The 21,134-nt window shown below is 39.7% G+C and overlaps 1 protein-coding gene across 2 annotated transcripts; it reads right to left on the reverse strand.

Annotated features, from left to right (window-relative positions):
- Positions 1–754: 754 nt before the first annotated feature.
- Positions 755–19,892, reverse strand: LOC119734888 (amino acid transporter AVT1F-like). 2 transcript variants are annotated; one of them, XM_038208510.1, is made up of 9 exons: positions 19,588–19,892; positions 15,815–15,907; positions 12,051–12,147; positions 11,485–11,641; positions 7,740–7,925; positions 6,965–7,215; positions 5,171–5,401; positions 3,791–3,989; positions 755–3,016 (listed from the first exon to the last, which is right to left on the reverse strand). In XM_038208510.1, the coding sequence occupies exons 1-9, from the start codon at positions 19,714–19,716 to the stop codon at positions 2,815–2,817; spliced, it is 1,545 nt and encodes a 514-aa protein (XP_038064438.1). In that variant the 5' UTR covers positions 19,717–19,892; the 3' UTR covers positions 755–2,814. The 2 variants fall into 2 exon arrangements, with proteins under 2 accessions (XP_038064438.1, XP_038064439.1); XM_038208511.1 differs by lacking the exon at positions 15,815–15,907 and having other exon boundaries at positions 19,588–19,889.
- Positions 19,893–21,134: the final 1,242 nt, after the last annotated feature.

The following is a 21,134-nucleotide window of genomic DNA, read 5'->3' on the forward strand; positions in this document are numbered from 1 at the left end:
CTCCATAATTCCCTTTTGAATATTCTCCTTGCCAAGATGGTTAGTTTTCTCCACTATTCTCCTCGATATTTCCCTCTTAAACAATCAATAAAAAAAAATTGATAAATTATTAATACCTCGATATACAAATACTTTTGCAACGAACTGTCACGTCAAGGTCACGACTCTCCTCAAACAGGCCATCTTACCTCCGGTGACGATATACAGGGCGAGTCAAAAAAGCGGAACCCAAACGCCCAAAAATATATTTCATATTTTAAAAAAAATATGTAGCACCAAAAAGAAGAATGACTGGAAAGCCAATTTCATAAACTACTTCAGATGAAAAAATTCTGCAATTGCTCAATCTGTTAGATCGCCATTCAAACGCAATGACTCTAAAACCTCTTTCGCCCCAAAAAATACGATTTCAAGAATCGTCGTCACAATAGTCTTCCAACATCACCAGCGATAAAACCTCAGTTTAAAAGTTGAAAATATTAAACAAAGTCCTTTTGAAGGCCCGTCTTTTTTTTTAATTGATTTTATAAATTATATTGTTTGCCTAAGCAGGGTTGTTAATAAAAATATTGTGTACTTCAGTTGTTGACAGCTGTTAAAAGTATAAAAAGGAAATGAAAGTATGAATGGAAAGTGCGACTTTATCATGTTTTGTTATGAAAAACCTTTTTTTATATAAAATAGGGTACAAAAAGAAAACATCTCCTAGTATCCTTGCAAGTTCAGAAAAGCTAGAGAGAACAGTGACATTGGCCAAATTTACAAAATAAAGTATTTTATTCTGCAATCCACCACAAGCACGCTATTTGATCATATTTTACTTCTAAGAAAAGAAAAGTTGAACCACTATTCAGCATCTGCTTTATTTGTTCGCAATTCATCGTTGACATTTGTTCTTCCAAAAACAAAGTATATAAATCTGTTTCTTCAAAAGTTCAGTGTTAACTGTCACCGCCAGTGATGAAGTTGAAGGGAAAATGTGCAATAATTTAATTGATACATTGAAAATTTGAAGTAACTACAAACAGCATTACTGAAATGAATGTCTTGTAACTTAGCATAACGTGGCAATGTTACTCATTGTGACTTTTGTCCCTAATCAAAATGGTAAACTAAACTTGTACATGTTTTGTGTACATTAGAAAAAATTCATTACCAAAATAACTCCAGTGCAGACAATTTAAACCAATAACCCAAACAACAGATTCTAATTACTACAAGACCTAAAATAAAATTAATCTTTTGAGCACCTACTTCACTTTATAATTCTTGCAGTGAGCATTATTCGTCTATACAGTCTACATTTTGCAATCTTTACGTCTTCTTCAGCTGACCTTCCTGTTGTCTCTATAATTACTGCAAACATTGATAATGCCCCACAGTTTTATATTATATAAATATACAATGACATTATCCAAAGCAAATGGCGTGAACAGGAAACTTTAAAAAAAAAAAAATTATGGAGATGTATATTCATTAGACAGAAATGCAGTGAACATTTTAATACTGGAAGATCAAAGAATGGGAGGTTTGCGGTTACACCATGTGCATGATATCTCTTTGTGAGTTGTGTTGTTTTGAGAAGAACCAGTTGGTTTAACTCAACTGGTCAAACCAATACTACAGTGGAACACCGCTATACCGAACATTCGGCTAAACCGAATATCATCCTTGGCTCCCGGTTTTAATGTACCAAACGTACCGAACATCGTTGTTGAAAAAAGTCAACAGATTAACAAAAAAAACTACCGGTTTTACATGTATTAAATACTGTTTGGGCCACTTTTAATTCCCGAACATCAAACCACCCATGGTTACATCGTGTTAAAATGTAGAAGAGCGATAGATGGCTATTATTTCCCCAAGGAATAAAAGGGAAAACCACCCATTGCTTAAGTTTTGTGACAACTCATCGTGCGGCGGCGGGATGTGAGAAATGCTGTGGATCCCACGATGTTCGTTATAGCGGCATTCCACTAGTTCTTCTCAGAACTACACAACTAACCAAGAGATATCATTCACATGGTCACCGCAAACCTCCCATACATTGATCATGTCCACCATGCAAACCTTTTAAGTCTCATGGAAGATCAAAGCAGTGTGTGCTGGTAGCACAATGAAATTTTGAAATAATACCACAAACAAAACTATTCAATATTTACCTCTACACATCGATCAGTCCAATTTGAGATATTACTAGACTTTCTGATATGTAATTTGTAATAAAAGCAAAACATTCAGACATAAAAAAAAAAATTTCCATGGCATATTTACGTACTTCTTAAAAAAATAAAATGAACTAATATTAACGGCAACTTTTTTATGCAAAGAAATATATAAAAAATCGCAATTTGCAAAGCTCATCTCATCTATTTTTTTTCTTCAATCATGTCTGCTATAAGAAACAAATCTTAACTTATCAGTTCATCTTCGCTTAGGCATACATCAGCAATGCATTCCACCGGCACCACCCAACTCTATCTCTGTAACCAAGTTAGGGGGTGCATAATATCCTCGATGATGTATCAAATAACTGGGCACATAATTTGGCTATCAGAGGATTTCTATTATCTTGGCATATCTTGGAGTTCATTGAGACTCGACTCCGTCTATTGTTTCAAGTCTTAGGGATATTTTGGTCTGGCATGACTCTAGAATGCCAGTCTTAGTTTCTCAACTGGTCTGCAAGAACGAGGGTTAATCACAAGTTATGTGAACATATTTTTGAATCTGTCCAATGTAATTAAGAGTGATCTGTTTTGTTTTACTTCTTCTTAAACATTTTATCATTTTTTTCCACGAGTGTATTACTTTTCACATGGAAGCAGTGGTCAGCAACAAGTCATCTTCCCATGTAGTGTTGGTCATGTTGTTGAACTGAACGTAGCAGGGTTTGACGTAACCCGTCTGGTCGTTTGCAAGCGCAATTATGGTGAGGACCAGAACCGCGACGACCGTTAACGGGGTAACCAGGATAAGGAGGAGGGACATGATTGTCTCAAAGATGTGCATCTTCCTGCAATGAAAAGAACATTTAAAGTGCAGTACTTCGTATAAAGTAAAATAAAATGACATGTTTTTGAAGCACATTCTGCACAAAGATATTTCAATGAACTCATGTTATGACACTAATACCCTGCAAATCTTTCAAAAAATGTAAAAAAATTATACATCTAGGCGGCTTTGCCAATTTTGTTTTTCTAAATAAAATTAAGAGTGTATAGGAACAGTGATTATTTCAGGGGCAAGTGTATGGATTGGATTTTCAGTCCCTTCTTGATTATCATACATTTAATTTTTTTTTCTTAATTGAAGTGATTCCTAATTGTAGACTTGTTCCTTCATACCAACTCCTCAGCCTAGGTGCAAATCGCGTTCTTATACATTTATCATGACTGGTACCAGCCTTGCTACCATGCTATAAAATTGCTGTTGCCCTATAATAGAGGAGTATAGGCTCACTGAACTGTGAAAAAAGGTCTTGGTTTGGTAACAGATGAAACTCAGCGTCGTGGTGGAGTCCTTCGCGAGTCCAGTCACAAGTAACAGCAGATGAACAACAACAAAGGAATAACTTGTCATAGACATTTGGCTAGCTTGTGATTGACTTGACTTGGGACTGGAAGGCAAGTGATTCTATTGTGATGGACTTGTGATGGATGAACTTGTGATGGACTTCACTTCACCAGTGCAACTCAATGAAACCAATGTCTTGTGGGCTGATGCTGGAGAGCCTTCATATTTTTTTTTTATTTCAACCTTTACAAATCAAAGGGAAAAAGTGTCTTACGGGCGCTCTGAGAAGCTGTCTGGCATGTGCATGGCCCGCAATCGCAGAAACGACACCGCAGGAGCCAAGAATGTCAACAGAGGGAGTAACACGCCTCCAACCAGTGTCACAAGGAGCGCAAATTCATTCACCGTCTCGGCCAGGAAGACTATCAAGATGATGATAGACGTGCGCAGGAGAATACGCTTCCAGCCAATCTCTGAAGGAAAAGAAAGTGAATAAATAACTTGATTCTATTTAAATAATGTTAGTGGCCTAGGCCCAACTTCACGGAAATACCAAGCAGACATTCGGAGCTGCTAATTAGACATGGTTAGCGTACGTGCTAACATTGATCCTGACTGGGATTCCAACCCACACCGCAGTCAGATATAACCATTAGACTATGGCAATCTACAGCTAAAAGTGTTAACCCAAAGAAATATCAGGCACTCTAAGTTTGCCTGAGAACTTCATTAACAATTGGAAGAAGGGGTGTCAGATAAAGAGCTGACCTTAGACATCTATCCTCTAACTACTTCTTGCTGTATCGTTATACAGTGTACTTTCTTGGATAAGATTTGAAGGTCTGCATGGTGAAGTCGAAAATAGGAACAAGTGTGCTGTTGCACCATTAGAAAAGTTTCTGAGGGGGGGGAGGTGTTTTCTGGTAAGGTTAGGTTGAAAACTCAATGTTTCGGACAGTATGCTTTGCCTGGTTATTCTCCAGTTCTCCTGATAACAGGCAGAGCATACAGTCCAAAAACATGCAGTTTTCTTTACCTCTTTTTATAACAACACAAATTCGCAGGCAATGTTTCCTTTCACATACCGGGTAATATACTGCAAATTTAAAGGGCCCATGTATGTCATTTTTACAATGCAATTCTTGAAAATGCATCTTTGTGTCCCATTTAAGTTTATTTTAAATTTTTCGGTATTTTGCTGCATTTTTGGTTGTTATGCTAATGCCAGTTTCAATATTTATGAGCAACACTATGATGTCATTTTAGGCAGAAACCTCAGTGTAACAGCTATTTCAGCACCAAAAAGTTACCAGAATTTTGGATATTGTGCTGTTGTGAATTTTCTGGTTTTGGTGATTCGTTGTTTCTATAGATGACAGTAAGTCACCTTTTCTCACAAATTTTTTCAATGAGCAAATTTTCGGATTCATGATTGAAACCCCTGAACTGAAGAGTGTGTTCCGAACATGACATCACAGCAAGGGCGCCCTCATGCAGATGTCATGAAAAGCATGGAACATTTTAGATGTTTAAAGAAGAAAAATAACCTAAACAGGGATGTCAAATACATTTCATAAATATAAGAGTAATAAAAAGTTGCAATACAATATCTTCCCAAATAAAATCCATGTCATAGTCTCTTTAATCATTTTACCTTCAGGGATGTTCAACACCTCCTCAAGATGTTGGAAGAGGGGATTGATAATGATCAGCATGACAGGTGCACTGCTGATGAGCAGAAGCAGGCCAGGAACCACTGTCAGGCCGTCCCGAGGTAGGATTGACAAGAGACCGGCTTGGAGGCTCATGTCACCATCAGGGGAAATGATCTCTCCGTAGGTGACAAAGACAACAAGCAAGGTGGGGAAGAGAAACACCACAATCACTGGGGTGAAGAGCAAAAAACAAATGTTAAGAAATTTGTGCAGGAAGTATTGTAAAGTATTTGAACTATCAATACTAAATTAAAACCAAAACGTACTTAGATCAATTCAAGTCGTAAGACAGCCAACCTTTATATATGCCAGAATTTCAATTGACTGGATTCTGAAGACGTTTCGAATGACTGCAGTGGTTTACCAGACACGGTTATTTAGTCACTAATTGTTTCAGATGTCTAATTAAACTATAATTTTTAAATGCGTCATCCCTACACCCCCTGATCCTTGCCCATCATAACACCCCTTCGTTCCTTCATCTACTCCATCCCCTTTTATCTTCAACCACATTGGTCTGTCCCCTATTTTGTCACTCAGTGCGTTTCTTCTTCCAACCCTGCATGTTTGTGAGTCCCCTACATATGTTTGTTTCTTGTACCGCTGTCATATTGCCTCTGAAGATGATCTCGTTAAGATCCAGTCATAAGATTTGAGGCTTTGCATGGTGGCGTATCGGTATCGTTTCGGTTTGCGGTAACACCGTGTGGTAATAACTACTGCTTAGAAGATATTTAGTTCTGAAAAGAACTCGTCCTGCTTATTATCAACTTTCGCTAAGTAGTTTTGTTCTGATAGAACAGTACTGCTTTAAGTTCTAAAAGAACTTGTCTTTGGTCTCAACGTTTCGACTAGCCTGCTCTAGTCATTGTCAGGAGACAGTCATTAAGCAGTTTGCAGCAGTTAATTCATTTTCAATTTTGAAAAATCATTAAGTTCTGCACAAATCTATGGTATCAGTCTGAAACAATTGCTGTACAACCTCAAGGCAACAAAATCCTGTCAAAATGGCAATAACATTTGACCTGAATGGTTTCAGTCGTTGCAGTTGAGATTATCATATTGAGTCAAATCATGTCTCTTGTTATTTTCAGTCTTGTAAACTTTGTTTCCAGAAATTGGAAATATAACACACAATAAACATTGGTGTAATATTATTTTCTCTGTAAGGCCAAAAAAAAAAGTCTCTGGTTTCTGGTATGGAGCTTGCCAAAAAAATGGTGCAGTGACTTTTTTGCTTCAAATGTCGGCTGATGACTGCAAATGGTGCCCGACTAAACTTAGTGCAAATATATGGGAGTCCAGAGAGGCCACATAAAGCTTATTCTCGATCATAACCCCATCTAAAAACACGTTAAACTGTGCAGCAGCAGGATTCCAGTCAAACCAGTGAGTTTGGCGGTTTTGAGACATCATTCATTTTGCCGACGCGCATGGCTATACCAGAAACCGGATACTTTTTTTTTTTTGGCCTAATGCCAAATGACATGTTTGAACCAATTCAATGTGATACTTTTATAAACCTCTGTAGTAGGGTCCATCACAAGTCCGCACAAGTCATTCACAATTCATACAATCCCAAGTCAAGTCACAAGCTATTCAAATGAATAGTGACAAAGGCATTCCTTTGTTATTGTACATCCCCTGTTACTTGTGATAAGATTTGTGAATGGACTTGTGCTGTACTTGCGATTGGACTACAACTAAGGATCAAAATATAATGTGCTACTCACACAGGAAACTAGTGAGGGCGCTCCGGTCAAAGTTCCCAGGCTCCCTCATGGCGCGCTGAATCTCAGGATACACAAAGTGCCCACCCAGCAAGAAAATGGTAGCGCCGATGAGTTTGCTGAAAGCCCAGGACTCAACGGGTGGCTGGAGCTCATCTAGGGCGTGTCCATTCCCATTCAGGTAGATCGCCGCGTCGATGAAAATGATGAGTATGGCAAGGAGAGTGGTGATGATGCTTAGAGCACCAAGTAGCCTGGAAAGATTTGAGCAAAAAAGAAAGTACACGCATGTAGATTTGATCAGATTACAACGTTATGTTTGGTGAACATTCCAGTATCGATACTTCCTGGTTTAGCAAATCAGTTGAACAAAAAATGTGGGCTGAAGAAATCCTTAATAATATGGATTAATTAGAATCAGATTATGAAAAGCTGCCTACACGATTTGGGATTGGTGAGTGCACAGTGCAATGCACCATTTCCTCCAGAGAACACCTTTAATTAAATTGAAATTTGTGTAAGTTTTCTGGGGGTTATTCTGTCCTGTACTCATTTCCTGAATGCATGTATATATAATTAAATAGGTTTGAATGCATGTATATGTAATTAAATAGGTTTGGTTTGTTCAATGATGTCTTTGCTTTGCCCAATTGTTTTTAAGGAATGTTTTGGATAAGGGCAAAAACATGATTCAACTTAACTGTGTATTTTTACCAGCAATACAATGCACTTGTTTAATTTAGTTAAGATGTGGAAGGTTCCATATCAATTTACTGACCAGAAATGCTTGGGCATGCCAACCCATATTGCCGGGCACATAATGGCACCTATGATGAGTGGCCAGTAGCAGTAGGTGCCAAACAGCCCGGGACCAACGACGATCAGGACCAGCTCTGAGGTTGCGAGGAGCATGGCGGTTCCTCCACCGAAGCTTGCCAGGTCGACTAGCACATTCACCGTGTGTCTGAATAACATTACCAACAGTAAATGAGGATATTTAGAAGTTAGTGTAGCTATAGTTTTGCTGGTCATTACGAGTAACAGGCATTTCCGCAACTATGGGGCCGGTGGGAGAGTATGGGCTTGTGGAAAAGCATGCCCCTCCTTCCCCCTCCCCCCCCCCCTCCCAACTCCTTCTCTCTCCACTTGTACTGTGGGAACGAAATGAACCATAGAAACGTGAGAAAATGAGCCCCTTTATAATCTGACCGAATGAGCACCCTACCCCAAGAATACAGGAGAAAATTGATCCCCTTTCTTAGACTAAAGGAGCCCCTCCTCCTAAGAATTATTATTATTATTATTTGTGGTTTATTAAAACACTGCTTATAGCAGCCCACAGGCTGAATTACAAGTCAGTTTACATACAAATTTCAATAAAAATTAGATGAGGTTAAAATCACAAAGAGTAAACGGCAAAAAAACAAAGGAAAATTGTAAGTACAAAAAATATAGTATACATATCAAAAATTGCACAGAAAAACAATACATGTACTATGCTAAAAAGAACCGGTAATTTCATTGGGCTGGTGGGAGTGAACTGAGTGCGCTATTAACAAGTCTGTTGAGATATGGGACTGGGCTATTATAAAAACGGGTTGTTTTACAAGATGGAACATGAAGTGTTCGTTTGGACCGGAGATTCAAAGTATGGGTGCTTTTAGATTTGACAAACCACTCATAGAATTTGCTTGAGTTAAAGGATTTCATTGCAAATTTGTTACAAAGGGAGGTTCTGCGCATGTCCAAGGGTTCCAAACCAAAACTGGTCAAAGCTTGTTCATATCCAGTATATTTTTGACCCAATATAATGTGGCACACTCTTCTTTGTACTGATTCCAATAGATTAGAAAGAGTTGTGGTGATGCCCGAGTGCCACAATGGGGCAGCATATTCTATAACAGGCCTAATATAACCTTTATACACGGTCACAAGCTCTTTGTCAGTTAACCCTGTCATTTTGAGTTTCCTAAGCATGAAAAGTTTCATGTTGGCTTTTTTAACAATCTCCATGACATGGGCATCCCATTTTAAGTTGTTTTGCAATGTAACACCTAACAACTTCACACTGGGAACCTGTTGAAGATGAACATTAGAAATGGAATATTGAACGAAGGGAGGATCTTTTTTCCCACAGTACACCTGCATGGTGTTACATTTAGAAGGGTTCAATTGGATTTTGTTTGCCAATGCCCAGTCATTGAGATTGTTTAAATCTGCCTGAATCCTGCTTACACCAGTAATGTGTCTATTTTCGCTGAGAGTGAGATCATCTACATATTTCCAGCATTTATTCTGAGTACAGTCAACGGCGTTATTAATATAGGCAAGGAATACAACAGGTCCGAGTTTAGTACCTTGGGGCACACCCCCAGAAAGAGTATGCCAATCAGAAAATGTTTGTTTATACCTTACCCTTTGTTGACGACCAGTTAGGAAACTAACAATCCATTGCACAATAGCAGGCGATACACCCAACTCCAACAGTTTGTCAACAGCAATTTCACGGTTTACCAAATCAAAGGCTTTAGTAAAATCTGTGAGCACCAGGGTACTAACATTATTTGGAACACAAGCACCAGAGACTAGGTTATGATAAAGGAGATTCCTTTCTGATTGCCATATTGCCTTTTATCGACATTGGGTTGGATAGAGTTCATGATCCATTTACAAATAAAACCTTCAGCAATTTTTGCCAGTAATGGAGTCAAAGAGATGGGCCTAAGTTTATGTAAAGTAGGCGGGAGTTGCTTAGGTATGGGAACAATGTCGGCTTGTTTCCACTGAACCGGAACGCTGCATTGAAAAAACGATGCATTGATTATTTCAGTAACTGGTGTACTAAGCTCATACGCAAATTCATACGCAAGATATCAGTGTGGACTCTTGAACCCAATGAGGAAATTAACCCCTTATTGCTATTAGCATATGAAAAAAATGATTCCCGTTTAATGTGGGTAAATGAGCCCCTCCCCCTCAGAATGCGAGAAAAGTGAGCTCTCTTCCCTAAGAATGTCACAAAATGAGTCTTCTCCCCAAATAAAGTTAGAAAATGTGCCCCTCCCCTTAGAATGTGAAAAAAATGTGCCCTCCACTTGGAATGTGAGAAAATGAGCCCTTCCCCTTAGAATGTGAGAAAATTAGCCCCTCCCATATAAATGTGAGAAAATTAACCCCTCCCACTAGAATGTGAGAAAATTAGCCCCTCCCCTAGAATGTGAGAAAATGTGCCCCTCCCCTTAGAATGTGAGAAAATGTGCCCCTCCCCTTAGAATGTGAGAAAAAGAGCCCCTCCCCTTAGAATGTGAGAAATGAGCCCCTCCCAATAGAATGTGAGAAAATTAGCCCCTCCACCTAGAATGTGAGAAAATGTGCCCCTCCCCTTAGAATGTGAGAAATGAGCCCCTCCCAATAGAGTGTGAGAAAATGAGCCCCTCCCACTAGAATGTGAGAAAAATAGCCCCTCCTTCTAGCATGTGAGAAAATGGGCCCCCTTGGATTTGAGAAAATGCTCAGGACCTTATCCTAGTTACCCACATGAACAATTAAAGGGAGTGATGTTGTAACTTTTTTAAGATTTTCATTTTGCCTTGAGTCTGTTTCATGACTTGTGAGGACTTGCTAACATCTCCATGGAGTTAAGGAAGCATCATGTGTAAAGTGGATATGAAAACCACTATGATGTAAACAAGGAGCAATGTACCCATGGCCAGATTCGCAATTGGCATCAAAGTCGGCCAACTGGCCACAAGTGCTGATAACTGTCATTTATAATGATTTAGGGGCCATAGTTACCACTAGAAAATGCTCCATAAAGATTGACAAAATGGCTTTAAAATTGCTGCAAGAAGAATGTTTGTTGAAAAAAAGTTAAAAGTGATTTTCAGACGATGGTTTTGTGCTTCTTCTTTTTGGGGGGTCACTGTGTGGCGTAAAATTGGGCTCGTCTGATTGTTTTAAGCTTTGCCCCTTTTAAACCACATCTTACATACTTACCTCATCAGATTATAGTTTCTAATTCAACAAATTGTGTCAAATATTAGGAGGGGTCATCAAAGTTTGGTCACGTGTGTGACATCAGACGTAAAAATGTTCTCCGGCCCATACCAGAAATTCACGCTTTTCTCCAAAGTTCTAAGGACACACATGCCCATACTTATTTTGGAGTAAGACTAGTCTTTTGTGATTTACAGCATGCATAACAATGTACACCCTCTGCTTTAGTTTCACTTAATGGGAATAGTTCTTCGGTCACGTGTGTGACATTCTTTAATTAAAATTATGCTAATTTAAGCACAGAACGACTTAAGAAACTTATGAAATATCTTAAGAAATTTGCATTTTTCCTTACTAGCAACACTTTAGTGAACAACAATCATTTTTATTACACCTAATAAAAAAAAATTCCCAAAAATTTAATTTAGTTTCAATTTCTGAAGAATCGCCCTTTTGTTGTTGTTTTTATTGTTGCATTATACTACAACATTTACAAATAGACCATTTGAAGTGAGAAAGCCACTCACCTAGCCCAGCTCCCGCACGCCTCGTAGGCTATGGCGCCGTACGGATTCAGGTCCTCAAACCACGTGACTCGCACCAAATTCCAACAATTTCCAAGCAAAATGGAGGCATAGGCCAGCAGAAAGACGATGGCCGCGAACACGATGAAGCCAACCCAACCTGGAGAGAAATTATTTAGAAACCGGTCCTTGTTTTAATTTCATGGTTCCTTAATCTGCAGCGAATTACAACTGACTTAATATTTTGTTTGAAGAATTGAATTAAACCATGCATGCATAACACGCTATGGTTTAACTTGGTATAAAGAAATAACGTGAAAGGCATGAAGCCATCAATGCAATTATTGATGTGCTGTTCCAGAATATTAAAACTATTTCGAAGGGGAAAAATGAACTGTTTAATCTGTTTGGTCTTATCAAAATTACTTATCCTACAATTATTTGTTTGATTTCTCTTGCAGAGCTTATTGCTTCATTTTGTTTAAGTAGTGACAAAAATAGCAGTTGAATTTCAACTTTGATTTGTTGCATGGATATATAACTTTACACAACTTGATTTCACTTTGTACCTGTATGTACGATGGCTACCATCATGATAGTCGCCGCAAATCCCGGGCAGTAACCGGCAATAAGGAAGATAGTCTGCTGGAAGTTGAGGCCCTCTCGCTGGAAGAAAAATACACGATTTCATGCTCCAACAAGTTTAATTTGCCGAACAAATTATTAACTTCCATTACTCAATCAATGATCATAGCTGGTAAAGACAGAAGCCATAGTTGTTTCAATGCTAATTGCTCTTGGTGTATTTCTATCAATTTTGTACATTGACTTAACCATGATCGTTGTAAAATCATCTGACATTGGTATACTTCCCTATAAGTAATTGTCATCAAGCAAGAGCTAAAGTGAAACAATGCTACTAATTTTAATAAAGTTATTATTATAATTTGTAATACTAAGTTAATTCTGGCACTATACTTCCACTGTTGGATGTTATCAGTGTTGCTTTGGCCGATTGCAGTCGAGATTCAACAACTTAATTCGGGACAAGTAGCCCAGAACATGAAATGAATCGATTTCTGGGGAAAATTTCTATTTGTGCCTCGGTGCCTCTTACTTCTTTCTTAAAAACTAATTGACCTCATTGTGCACGTTTGAATGTAGTGGTTCGGTTGAGCATGACTTTTTTTTCCTGATTCAGAAATCCAGGGATTCGCGCGGTACCCGCTAGCTGGGTGGAGTCATACACTAATGTTTACTTTGACCTTAATTTGCATGTTGACCCCAAGGAGGCGTGGTAAGCCTTGATGGAGCTATTTCATCATCATTCGTCAATGTTATGTTTTGCGTAATAGCGATGCATTTTTGAGTGTTTTCATAGAGATAATGTTGTAATATTTAACTATTCAAAGTCTGAAAGAAACAAATTTGCCCCCAAAAAAACAAACAAACAAACAAAAATTCTTTTTTTCACGTACCAACCGTGACTTCAGAGTGAAGTGAAATCGGAGCATATATATACAACCACGCTGGAGCTATGTAAGACACAACTAAGCCTGTGTTTCCACATGTCTTAGGCATTTTCAAAAGAACGGGACACACAGATAACATACATTAGACAGACAGGCATATATCGCGGCCGCCGATTTTTTTTTTTTTTTTTTGGGGGGGGGGGAGGTCCATGCCAATGCACATCTTCATACCATAAGCCTTGCCTAGTGACGCCACTCATCAGAGATGACTGCCCGTTAGTCGTCTGAACAAAGACAACTTTTAGACGGTTCCGTTCTCTTCATAACTCAACTACAATAATTTGTTTCAAAATTCGTTGCAAAGAAGCTTAGCAAAGTGTACTCGTATCAAAGAAGCTCCTAGCGGAGACAGATCCACGCTTCGTCGCCATGCTTTCTGCACCCGAAACGATGTCCATAAACTTCAAATTACATGTGATTTGACAAGAAACTTGACATTTTACAAATTTGAGAAATTTGAGAAATTTGCGTATAAAGTAATGAACCTTGGTAGACTGTTCCTTGGTAAACGGCTGCGAGATGAAGCCTTAATGCTGGTTAAGCATTATTAAGTTTCGTTGGTACCTCCTTCCAACATAGGCGTAGCCAGCGGGGGTAAGGGGGGTATTTACCCCCCAATATGTTCTACAGATTGCCCTTTGCCATTCAAATGCCCTGTTTTCACCATCGCTTACCTCCCCCCAAATATTTTGTAAAGCATTTTTTTATCAAGCGCCTTTTTTTTTCTGAACAAGTGCCCTTTTTAAAAAGAAGTCGTGTCCTTTTGTGTCCTATCGGCCGTTCCGGGTGCCTGTTTTTATGATTTACGTGCATGTATCGTCCTGAAAAACACCATAATAGTGTCTATTAGATGCACAATTGTCGGTTTTGAAGACAGATGGTACCAGCCCCCCCCCCCCCCCCCCCTCCACTATTTGATTTTACGGAGGCAAAGTGTCCAGGGGGGAAAAACGTGTCTACATTTCAGCACGGTGCCCTTTTTAAGAATTGTTTACCCCACCCCCAATAAAAATGACCGTGCTACGCCACTGCCCAAGTTGTAGACTTAATTATTTTACAGGAAGGTTCATGTATATCCTACTCTTGTGGGGAAATGTATATATATTTTAAAAGTAGTTTTAAACCCTGCTTCGCCTTCAGTGTGGCAGTTCGATTGCCGCCTAAAAAAATCGTAAGAACTGGGTTTTTTTCCTGGCTGGCTGCCCCTTGCCAGTATTCCCATGTGTTGAATCAGGGCGCAAGTCAACCTCGCCCGGGGATAATATAAGTTATCGTATTGAGATGTTCATTCCCTCTTTGCGCAGTAACCTTGCGTCGGGTTTTTAGCTTTGAATGGTTCTACTATTTCTCAGATAATAGAATGTGTTTAGGATTGAACTGCGACCATCCAGACTGTGTTGCTCGTGTCGGGCCTTTTGTGCACGAAGGACCCATAAAAAAGCCCTAGTTTGGATTTTGAGGCGGATTTAATTACCGTGAATAAATGCTAATTCATTTTTTTTTTTTAAACTCAAAGTGATCCACTGTAGTTGAAAATTGTAAAAATAAGTGTGAGTAGACACTTTTTTAGAAAATGTGTCTTTATGATGTTGCGTAAGGGATAATTATTACGCTTTAATAAGAAAATCCTAAATACAACCTATAATGGTGTTATTTCGCTAAAAGGAAGGCCACAACGGTCCTTGAAATTCACCAATGTCCTTTATCACAGCTCCAAAAAGTTTACATCTTAACCCTAAAAGGGCCGGGTTATTTTGACCATCTCTCAGCCGGGGGGGGGGGGATTCCGCCCCCCCCCCCCCCCCCAAGATCTCGGCCATCGAGTGACGAAAAATTTTGAAACTCAGTACATGCATAGAGCAACTCTTCCTAAACATACTCAAAGCGTTTTGGAATTATGGCTAGTTAATTATTCATATGTACGAATGGCAATTCTGCTCTGTGTACACGACGTATATGCGAAAATTCATTTTTCACGGCGCGTAGCGCCGAAACATTTTTCGCTACGCGGCAACCCGTGTTCCGATTTTTCTGTTTTTGGTATCAAAAGATGCGCAAAGCTCGAGGCTAAAAAGTCATAACAGCTCGGGTCGCGAAAAAAAATTGTTTAGAGGCTATCGCGGAAAATGTTGAGGGGGGGCGGATTCTTCCCCCCCCCGGCCCTTTTAGGGTTAAGGAGTTGCAAATTGTTTCCGTTGGAGCAGGGACTGTTTGTCATGAATTTGGCTTTTGCTCCTAAAGACTTAGTTCTTTTCAAAGTGTTCAAGGCCAGCCGTCCTCAGACCAATCGCTGTGCATGCTATATTAAAGACTGTTGCGATTATAGACTAGGGGCAAAACTTCCATAGGCTGGGTTTTGAGCTGCGCAAGGTTGCTTACTGAACAACCGAGGACAATACTCGCATATCAGATGAACGTAATCGAAGTTGGACCATGCCTGTTTTGTGGAAAGCTTCTTTGCTGGCATGGTTTTCTTTCTATACCTTGTCCATGTGTATCTGTGTCCTAATGAGAGAAGATATATTGCTATAGAACGCTGACCGCTGAGGTATGCCCCATGCGTGGAGCGCCCTCACAGGGGACAGCACTGTGAACCTCTTTGATAGCCATTTGAAACTTTTTACTTTTATTGTCACTGAGTTTAGATAAGCCGATTCCTCCGTTATATGCAAGAAGTTTTTTCTACACCCTTTGCCTATGTGCCCGGAATTGCCGAAGATGAAACTTGCCAGTGCGCTGCTTGTAACCCATACAAATTTCAACTTCTTTTTATTGAGGATTGTACTTCGTCCCGTTCATACCTTGCCGTAATCAGCCATGTCATCGGTATCATGTAAACCAAGTTCCACTAGATCGCCATTATCTGTCTTGGTATACAAGGCCGTCTTGTAGTTCTGAAACGAGAGGAGTGTATAATCGTGCGGCGTTTGTGTTTTGTTGTAACTCCAATGATATCCCGTGCATGAATTCAACCATGTAATCCAGCGCGAAGTCAGCGTGAAGAAGTCCCTAAACCTCATGAACCTTGTGTATCGAAGCGCACCAGACGAATCAAGAGAATTAAGATTAGTATGCAGAATGTGTAGACTGAATTGGTTTGAAGGACATTGACTGAGGCCTTAAAGTTAAATCTGATATTCAAGGCAAATTTTCTATGCACCTTCGCCAAGATGTCTCACACTTCAGTGCAATTACTGCATCATTATACACTAGCGGGATGCCGTGGGTGGAGTCATATAATAATGTATTACTTTTACCTCAATTTGCATGTTGACTCCAAGTGGGCGTGGTAAACCTTGGTGAAGCAATTTTGCCACATTTTATTGCGTAAAAGCGATACGTTTGGAGAATTTTCATAGAGATAAAGTTGTAATATTTATCTATTCAAAATGCGAAAGAAACAAATTTGCCAAAAAGCAAAGCAAACCAAACCAAACAAATCATTTTTTTCGCGAGCCAACCGTGACTTCAGGGCTAGGGGACAGTGAAATCGTAGAAACTGCATACACTGGTTACCTTTCCATTAACCCTTGTACTTTGTACCTCTGCACATTCCTTTAGGCCTTTTACACAAAAAAGTGACACAAAGACAGACGGACAAACAGCGTAGGACGTATGTATGACAATCCTAATGTTCAATAGGGGGTACACAGTGTTTAAAATAACTTCGATCAAAAATTGCATGCATTGGTAATTTTAGAAAGGGCATGTGTGTGTGACGGTCTTTTCAAAAGCAATTTGTTCATTTTAAAGTCACTACTATGTATGATTCCACGGTAAACGGAGACAATGAGAAGTTTGTGTGGAGAAGTCTGCATGTACACGCGCAGGCAGGTGCTGCGACGAAGGTTCCTTTGTTGAGATGCATACTTGACATTCTATCAGATTTTTCCCAGTACGTGTACTGAATTTTTTTTTTTTAACATTAGGTTTTGCCATTCACCGACGTAGTGTTGAACTGAAGTTGTAATTTGTGTAGCACACTCAACTGTTGTGACTAGATTTGCAATAGATTTTTATGCGTTGCGGGTCTCTCAGAGACTGCAGTTATTTTAACCCTAACCTCCCAACTCCATCAAAAAATCCCCCACCCCCCCCCCCCCCCCCCCCCATTTTAGTGGATTTTGAGGGACTTGGTACTGCAGGCCTGGTTTGACTGAATATTGATGGAGTATGATGGAATTGGGCTTGGAGGCCTCAAGCAAAGCATGCATTGGAAGCAGTGTGCTTGATGGATTTTGACGGACTTTGTCTAGTAAAAGATAGTAGGGATTTATGCAATTTTAATCTTGTAACAATGAATGCACAAAAGATTTCAACTCATACCTATCCACGCAATACAAAACCAGTGCCCTCTTACTGGCCGTCTAAACACAGGAGGTATATTTGTGGATATGTTGTACGGTAGTACGAATGTAAGGAAAGAATGCTGCAACCTGACGCTGCTTTTTTCTTCATGGATCATCTCAATGAAGGTCAGTCATCGCAAAAATGATGATAAGACATGAATCTGGGACTGAGAAACATTGCCAATTTTGTTAGGAAATACTTGGAAAATTATCTTGGCTCTCCATAGACTTTGTACACAACTGCTGAAGAAGCGTCAGGTTGCAACATTCTTTCCGAATGGAATATTATTGGAATCATATCTCTTATAAAGGCCTATGTGTCGACTAATACCGTTTTATTTTAATTGACGAACGGTGACCGATTCTCGAAAGGATACGATGGTGACTCGTCAAGTTTTTTGGTTTGATTTGCGATCCACACATTGTTTTAAATAATGGTAATTACTTCGGCCCCCTTTGAAAAAAAAAATGCCAATGAACTTAGGAAGTGTTACGACGTACTTTGAAGTTTGGTTAAATTTGATTGGTTTGTTGTTTGCATAGTTTGCAATAGCCTCAATTAATAACTTTCTTATACCTTTGCCCTTTCTTCTTTTATGATGTTAGTGTGTGGTTTAGTGATGTGGTAGAGTTTGATTCGCAAGAAGAAAGTAGGCCCTATCTTATAGACTAACAAGTCAGGTGTGTTTACAAACACAAATGCCCCGCAACCGTGACTGTTTTTATGACATAACACCACTCTAACATCAACTTACATGTACCTTGGTCAAATGGAACGTTCATTGACAGCATTAGTGTCTTCTGTAGGTTTTATATGAATTAATCCCTAATCTCTATGATCTCAGAATAAATACAAGATTTCTATTGTTTTAGCCACTGTGACCTTGACCCTTGACCTTTCGACCCCCAATGCGATAGGCTCCTTAGGATTGCCAAGGACAATCCACAAACCAAATTTGAAGTTCATATGTTAAGTATTTCTCAAGTTATCGCACTGATAAAATGTCTATTGTTTCAGCCACTGTGACCTTGACCCTTGACCTTTCGGCCCCAAATGCAAAAGGCTTCTTAGGATTACCAAGGACAATCCACAAACCAAATTTGAAGTTCATATGTTAAGTATTTCTCAAGTTATCGCACTGACAAAATGTCTATTGTTTCAGCCACTGTGACCTTGACCCTTGACCTTTCGGCCCCAAATGCAAAAGGCTTCTTAGGATTACCAAGGACAATCCACAAACCAAATTTGAAGTTCATATGTTAAGTATTTCTCAAGTTATCGCGCTGACAAGATTTGTCCGGACACACACACCCACCCACCCACCCACCCACGGAAGGACAAGGTGGAAACAGTATGCCGCGGGGCATAAAAATGTCTTTCGCGAGTCGGTTACGCATACGCAGTAGTAAACAGGCCTGTAAAACGTCCTTACAATTAAGTATATGAGAAGAAACCACTGCAATTGCATACAGGCGCCTAGCCCCATAAATGTGGCCTATTTACTGGACTACCGCCGTAAACATAGGCCACACATCCACATGTACAAAAACGTGTCGCACTTTGCCAAATTTTGATTTTCACATTTAGGCTTAGTTTGTAGGGTTTTTTTGCTTTAGAAGCATACTCACCCTCTTTATAGGCTAATCAGAAAGTGCTGCCTTTTTCAGATGTCTAATTTTTGTGAAATTTCATGTTGAAATTTTGATACGCAAACGTGTGCAAATAAATCTGGAAATTTCACGAAAAATAGACATCTGAAAAAGGCAGCACTTTCTGATTAGCCTATAAAGAGGGTGAGTATGCTTCTAAAGCAAAAAAACCTACAAACTAAGCCTAAATGTGAAAATCAAAATTTGGCAAAGTGCGACACGTTTTTGTACATGTGGATGTGTGGCCTATGTTTACGGAGGTAGTCCAGTAAATAGGCCACATTTATGGAGCTAACAGGCGCCCAAATGTCCGTCCAGATCATGAGCTTCAATTCCTCCCGAGTTGGAAATGTCGCAAAAGCTTATATTAGCTTCTATAGATTCTCATTCGAACCCCTTTGCCACCGATGTAGTATTATTCATGGAAGAAAGAAGTTTGAAAGTATAACATGAAATTCCTAAATGGAAAATCACCAACATGGATAAGTTCTGTAATCAGTGGTGATTTTATAGCATGGCTGTTTAGTTCTTCCCTTCTTCCCAAATAATGTATACAGCTAGATGAATATACGAACCGGTCCGGCAGGTTGAAGCTTGTGTGGCCCATCATCGGAGTTCATGTACAGGCTAGTCTTGTACTTCTGGAGGGGGATAGTCTGGTCGTCATCGGCTGGTTTAGCTTTAGGCCCGCCATTGGTCTCCATCTTGCTGCGCTCTACTGCAACTATACCGCAGACGGTCTCTGCAGGGTACGTCTATTGTGAACAAAACCATTCGCAACACACTGGGACAAATAAGCCGTCACAAAATATGTACATGTCTTTTTAAGAAAAATCTGTGAACCTTTACGGGGCCGGGTGGAAGAATTTCTAGACTTGGCGAGAGATTAGCATATAAATAGGGTATTTGTACAAGCAGGCCCGCGCTTGAAGAATCGAGGCCAAAGATATTAAGCATGAGCGCAAAAAAAGAGTTGGCAGTCCTTGGATTGTAAATAAGTACCATTTTTTTGTTGTGAAACAGATTTGTCCAGCAGTATTCTTTTGGGTACGCCAGTGTGCAGCTCCACATAATAGCGTCTGTCAGACATGACTGATTGATTCATTTTTAAATTGATATAGCTTGACTATAGGTATGAAAAGGAAACTGGATTATGAAAGAGGCGAGAGAATAGGGGTGGGGGTACTGGTCCAACCACCCGAGGCCATGATAAGCCTTACAATTATTGTATGGGGAAATTTCTATACAATGTATAACCGACTGGTCCCAACATTTAGAAAGTGGTCGATGAGTCCAAAACCGTAACATCATGAAAACGTACATGCAATACAATTCTGATGCTTCTTTGGTACTGCACATATATTAATATCTCATACCCATTTTATTTTACTCATTCTTTTTATAGTCGTGCCACCAGACGACAACTCGAACGCTTCCCCCTCTCCCCCCCCCCTCCCCCCCCCCCTAAAAGCAAACAGATATGACATGGGCTAGTATAGGTTAGACTTATGCTTAAACTTCAAGACAAGTGAAGAAATTTGAATTAAGACATCGACCATATCAATGAAAAATTTGTGTGGGATATCGTATTTTCCTTATGGAAAATTTTAGAAAATCTGTTGGACTGATTAGGGCGGATCCAGAACACATTTTTTTATGGGGGGGGGGCTAAAAAAAAATGGTCCCCCAAAAAGTGGGTCCAAATAAGTACGGCGTGAGGTTTGGTTCGGGGCCCCGTAAAGGTTCACAGATTTTTCTTAAAAAGACGTACATATTTTGTATAAGGGCCCCGAATTTTTTTTTGGATTGTAGATGCTCTGTGGTGCGATCTGAGGCAATTTCTGACTACTTTGACCAATTTGTTTGAGGAAAAGATGGTGGTGTACGCAGTGCCTGCCTTTATTGAGACGTCATTTGGGGGGGGGGGGCATGGCCCCCGTTGCCCCCATCCGCCCTTGGACTGATTCTGTTTCAACTTTTATTCTGCACTCCGGCTCTAACTTATTGGTACAGACGTTCAAGCATCAAAAATGATTTGCAGGTCAACTTTCTGAAGTTGTAATGTCTCCAACTCCTTGCAGTTTTTCCCCAACGAATAACACGTGCGTGGCATACGGGTTCA

Source organism: Patiria miniata, unplaced genomic scaffold (genome assembly GCF_015706575.1).
Source record: "Patiria miniata isolate m_02_andy unplaced genomic scaffold, ASM1570657v1 HiC_scaffold_28, whole genome shotgun sequence".
NCBI classification, from domain to species: Eukaryota; Metazoa; Echinodermata; class Asteroidea; order Valvatida; family Asterinidae; genus Patiria; species Patiria miniata.

Excerpts from the sequence above, each read along its gene's own strand:
- LOC119734888 (XM_038208510.1), bottom strand. The coding sequence starts at position 19,716 with ATGGAGACCAATGGCGGGCCTAAAGCTAAACCAGCCGATGACGACCAG. Across the intron at positions 15,908-19,587 it reads AGCTTCAACCTGCCGGACCG|AACTACAAGACGGCCTTGTA; the intron begins GTTCGTATATTC and ends CTCTCGTTTCAG. Across the intron at positions 3,990-5,170 it reads GGTGTTGAACATCCCTGAAG|AGATTGGCTGGAAGCGTATT; the intron begins GTAAAATGATTA and ends CTTTTCCTTCAG.